The 4,835-nt window shown below is 42.2% G+C and overlaps 1 protein-coding gene across 1 annotated transcript in view; it reads right to left on the reverse strand.

The window, feature by feature from the left end:
- The window catches only part of olfm2a (olfactomedin 2a), a 17,609-nt gene that overhangs the window by 4,241 nt on the left and 8,533 nt on the right, over positions 1–4,835 (reverse strand). The window contains exon 2 of the mRNA XM_023401429.2: positions 2,361–2,533. Within this exon, the coding sequence (XP_023257197.2) occupies positions 2,361–2,533 (173 nt within the window). The remainder of the gene's footprint in view (positions 1–2,360; positions 2,534–4,835) is intronic.

Raw genomic sequence — 4,835 nt, forward strand, 5'->3', positions numbered from 1 at the left:
GGTGGGGGCAGGAGGATTAAACCCTGTGAGAATAAAGAGGACGGGGGGATGAGGTCGACCATGCTACTACTGTGCAGGGGGATTGTGTGCAGAGGGAGCTATAGCCTTTCAATCTTCAGTTGTTGCTTCTGGTTCAGAGCTCATCTCTCAATCAGGAACTCGTATAGTAGCTGGTTGCGGGTTCATTTGTTTCTCCCTTTAGCACCGAGATTTATCACTCATAGCAGAACTGCACCAAGGTATAATTTACTGTATCATTTCTGTGTATATCTGAGATTTTGGGAAATCACACTGAAAGTAGATTTTGGCTATATCCTAGATTGCAGTCTTCTTCTCCCAATATTTATGTCCCTTAAACTGAACAATATGTTCTCATTTGCTTGCATGTTTTGCTACGGGAATGATCAAGCTTCCACCCACTTCGTTAACTTGTGTAGGCTTCTTTGTATGATCTGTAAGTACAGATTTATCTCCATTTACAATCCTTTTGTACGGACTGAAAAGCCACTTAACTTACACGGGCTCGGTCTGATACAATTTTCACCTACAGCAAGTAAAACGGTGCTGCTGGGAATAAACTTAGTCTGTGACTCATCATATGTTTAGAGGTGCAAAGAACAATGTGTCCTTAGGTAGGAGTGCAGGAAGCAGCAGGAGAGCCGGGCTGCCTGCGTGGAAGGTAGAGGGCTCAAGAGAGAAATAAGTGTATCCGTAAAGTGTGGCCGCCACAGGAGGGGCTGTTTCCTCCTTGTTAAGGTTTATCGTAAATCTGGTGATGGAGCAGCTCTCAGCCCTGTGGCGCCACATCATAAATCTCATTTTCCCCTTTTCAAGCCGTGAAAATTCGCTCTCGTTAATCTCCCACGCTCTGCCATAGGCAACTTTGAGCTGCATGCATTCATCAGCCAACCTGCTCTGGTCAAATCCTGCTCCTTTTTTTTTTTTTTGGAGACTTTTTTTTTTATTTATTGGATTGCGGATTTGCATTCAGACATCTCCTGGAATATAATGCTCACCATTCTGCATATTTTAGTCATCTCAGGCCTTCACTGATGAATTGGCTTATTTCATAAACATCCTCATTACAGCCATTGGAATAGTTTTCATAAAACACACTGAAAGCACAACGCTGCCGTTCATGCTCGTCCCTGTGCTGGAGCAGGGTCTCGGCAGTAAAGCAAACTTCATCATGCATTTATCAGAGCATCTTTTAATCAAACTATTTTATGGTCTATCTAATATCTCTAAGAGTTTGAGAAATATGGAGAGAGCCTGGGCAAGACAGCCCGCTGACAGGAAGACAAAAAGGGCCCGCTGATAATGGCAGCTGAGTCTTAGCTTGTAGAGAGATAAGGTAGAGATAAATGTGAATATATGTGCTCGCTATCTAAGAGCAGACACCAGAATGTTAAGTATATAGAGTGAGGAGAGAGGGCTGAGTTTTGAACAGAGGGCAGATTTGACATTGTTGGCTCTGTGTCAGGCAGAGCCTTTGTGGATCTGGTCTTCCCAAATAATTCCCTCCACATGCTCTGAGTTCAAATGAGGATGTCTTAGTGAGCATGGTGCTATTATGTAGACATAGTTGTGCTACACAGTCCAAGTCACAATATACTTAAGTTGCGTTCTGAACAAAATAGGCACTATTTTTTTCTTAAAAGAGCATTCACCCACCCCAAAGGTTTTGTCGCATCAACCAAAATAGAAAAGGCAAACTTCACTGAGAATGAATTGCTCTCCTGCCCGCTCACCCTTGATCTGTGTGTATTTATGCACTAGACACTAGCAGGAAAAATTACATTTGCATACACCACAACAACACTCTACTCCATGTAAATAATACATAGGGTTATTGTCTGGTTGCCGTAACGTCTTATATTTATATGTCATGTATCAACAGTAATCAAGAACGCACGACAGAGATAGAGTACGGGCTCGACGTTGAACGTAGAAAGACAAAGACAAATAGGAAAAAAAAGGGGGTACACACGAAAAGGGCTGGAAATAAAATCTCGTGGCTCGGCTCTGTGCCGCTAGGGAAGGATGTAAGGGGAGAAATACAGAAAAAAACACTCTTCTTCTAGGTCCAGGGGTTTAATAATTCAGATGCAAGTGAATTTGCTCAAATTTCCTCTGCGCGTGACTCAATGACTCAGAGATAGTTGCAGAATTGAATTTGTGTACCAGTGCTTATGTCTGCAGTCTGTCGAGAGTCATACTAAATTTTATCGTGTGTGAAGAGCGATGGAGATTGCAGTGCATCTGGCAAAGTTGGCGTGCACGTGGAGAGCGTATCTGCATTCGCTTGTTAATACACGCACGCACCAGCACTGTACAGGAGGTGACAGACAGTCAATTACCTGAAAGCCCTTCGGATTGAGACTGCGGGGATTTTCAGAGGCCACCTTCAGCTTTCCATCCACCACTTTCATTAGACTCTCGGTGTTCCTTACATACTGTAGATCTCTGTATGTCCGCAGGTCTAGCACCTCCATCGACTGGCTGATGTTCTGAACCTGAGCACGCACGCACACACACCATCACCACCACCACCACAGGACACACACACACACGCACACACACACATGTCTTATGTTAATAACAATTTTTTAGCATTGATCTAAATCTAAAAGAAAAAGTCATTCCATTCCTCAGCAGACATTAGAGCTGAAACAATTTGTTGATTCATCGATTTGCTGATCATCAGAAAGTTATTGAGAATATTTTCTGGTTTTCTTTGTCTTCTATGACAGCAAACTCAATATCTTGGGGGACAAAACAAGATATCACCTTGGACTTGAAACTAGGACGGACAAATTTGCTATTTGCTGATGGTGTACAGAAGAAATGATACATTGACAAAATAATCAATAAATTAATTGATAAGGAAAACCATTGCAGTGATAGCTTGCCGTCTACAGTTCTGTGCTACAATCAGGGACAACTCTTTCAACTTCTCAAATTTTAGTCACTCCACATGGATCATTCAAATATAAGCTGATGCTTTTCAGTCTCTCGTGCTCTCACTTCAACACTGTGACCTCATGACGAGGTTCAAGTACGACTGAAGCCTCCTACACTCCAGTGTTTACATGGATCTTGCTCACATGCAGGTCAGATGAATTGAAAACTCTGAAATGCTCACAGGTGTGAATGTCTTGATCAGGCCGTAGGTTTGCCCTTCAACAAACTGCATGCTGGGATGGCTTGCAGCTCCCCAGGGATAAGCGGATATGGAAAAATGACTTTCCCTGAAGGCATCCATCTTTTGCAGTCCCTGATTTTTATATTTCAATTCATATATATATATATATATCCTTATACATTTAAAAAAAATATCTACTTCAATTTTGTTAAAGTAGACTAGGTTAACATCATGTTCAACATCACATTAGCTTTAGCCTTATGTTGCTCCAAATCTGCATTGAACTCTGAGGTAAAAGCTTCACACCTAGTATAATGATGGGCAATGGGAGTGTGGCAACAAAAATGTCACTACAGTGTGTCAATACTATAGTACATGAGCAGTGAGCTTAGTCTGGGCCATTAAAACACCTAAAAAGTACATAATATGTACAAAAACAGAATGAACAGGTAACAAACTGAGCAAAAAAAAAAAGAAAAAAAGGAAACAAAAAAGCAAGAATGAAAGGTGAGGAGGTCGAGAAAGCAGCACAGCTGTCAGAATATATCAGGAAAATACATAAAAAAGCACAACACATTCAACACAACATTCATACATTATGCAATAAAGGCCCAGAGCATCATTACGACAGTGTACACAAGTTAATAGATAGATATAATGTAATGCAAACGGTAAATCTTGTGGAGGAGCAAACATGTTGTCAAGTAGGTGTTTGTTGAATCTCAGTTCTGTTTTGTACTATATTTAATTTTTACTAAGTACTCAGCTTGCTCACTCTCAACAGCCCACTCTGTTGCTGCATAACCAGCCTACTGTTTCATACACCCCCTCATCTCCTGCTTGCTGCACTGAGCTGAACTGGCCAGAAATCATCTGAACATTGACAAATGTTCATATAGGGGGCTCACATGTAGATATGCCCAATAAACCACACAAAGAGACATGCACAACTGAAACTCCCAAGCACACAGAAGATATTTATTCACATCACTCCCAACAAAAACAAAAAAAAAACGTCCCAACTCTCAAAGGTCACAGTTTGGCATAAAGTCTGTTTTTGCACCAAATGCCTTGTTTGCCTACTCTGTGACAGCCCACTCAATTACTCTGCGTCCAGCCTACTGTTTTCTATCCCCAACTCAGCTCCCACATGCTTCATGAACTAGCCAGGGAACATTGATCAGAAAATATTTTCTTCACCAATTAAAAACTTTTCTGACAGACGTACAGATAGAGCAGTTGGAGGACATGTAAGCGTAAAATGCTCCACCAGCCTGGAGTCTAAACAAATGCAGTGACATCAGCCGTCGAGGTCGTGGTGGTACTTGGGATCGCTTCATCCTCTGAGCCGTGGTAACTGATCCGCACACACACACATACTTACACACACACACATACAAACACACACATATACACACACACTGTGCATTTCACGCTTTTTTCTGGTCACATAAGATGCCCCCTCACCCTCACCCTCCCCGGGACCCAATCAGTCTTGATCGTGCGTCTGCCTCATGTCCAGTGTAATGACTCACCCTGTACCAATTTCTAAAGTGTGTTTGTGTGCATGCATGCCTGCCTGTGCCCTCCTATCTCATTTTATCTCATCCCAATCCAGTCAGTCAGTCAGTCAGTCAGTCAGTCAGTCAGACAGACAGACAGACAGACAGTCAGTCAGTCAGTCAGTCAG

The sequence above is a fragment of the Seriola lalandi genome, unplaced genomic scaffold, assembly GCF_002814215.2.
Source record: "Seriola lalandi dorsalis isolate HSWRI2012SDOR001 ecotype SW California unplaced genomic scaffold, Sedor1 jcf7180002053680, whole genome shotgun sequence".
NCBI classification, from domain to species: domain Eukaryota; kingdom Metazoa; phylum Chordata; class Actinopteri; order Carangiformes; family Carangidae; genus Seriola; species Seriola lalandi.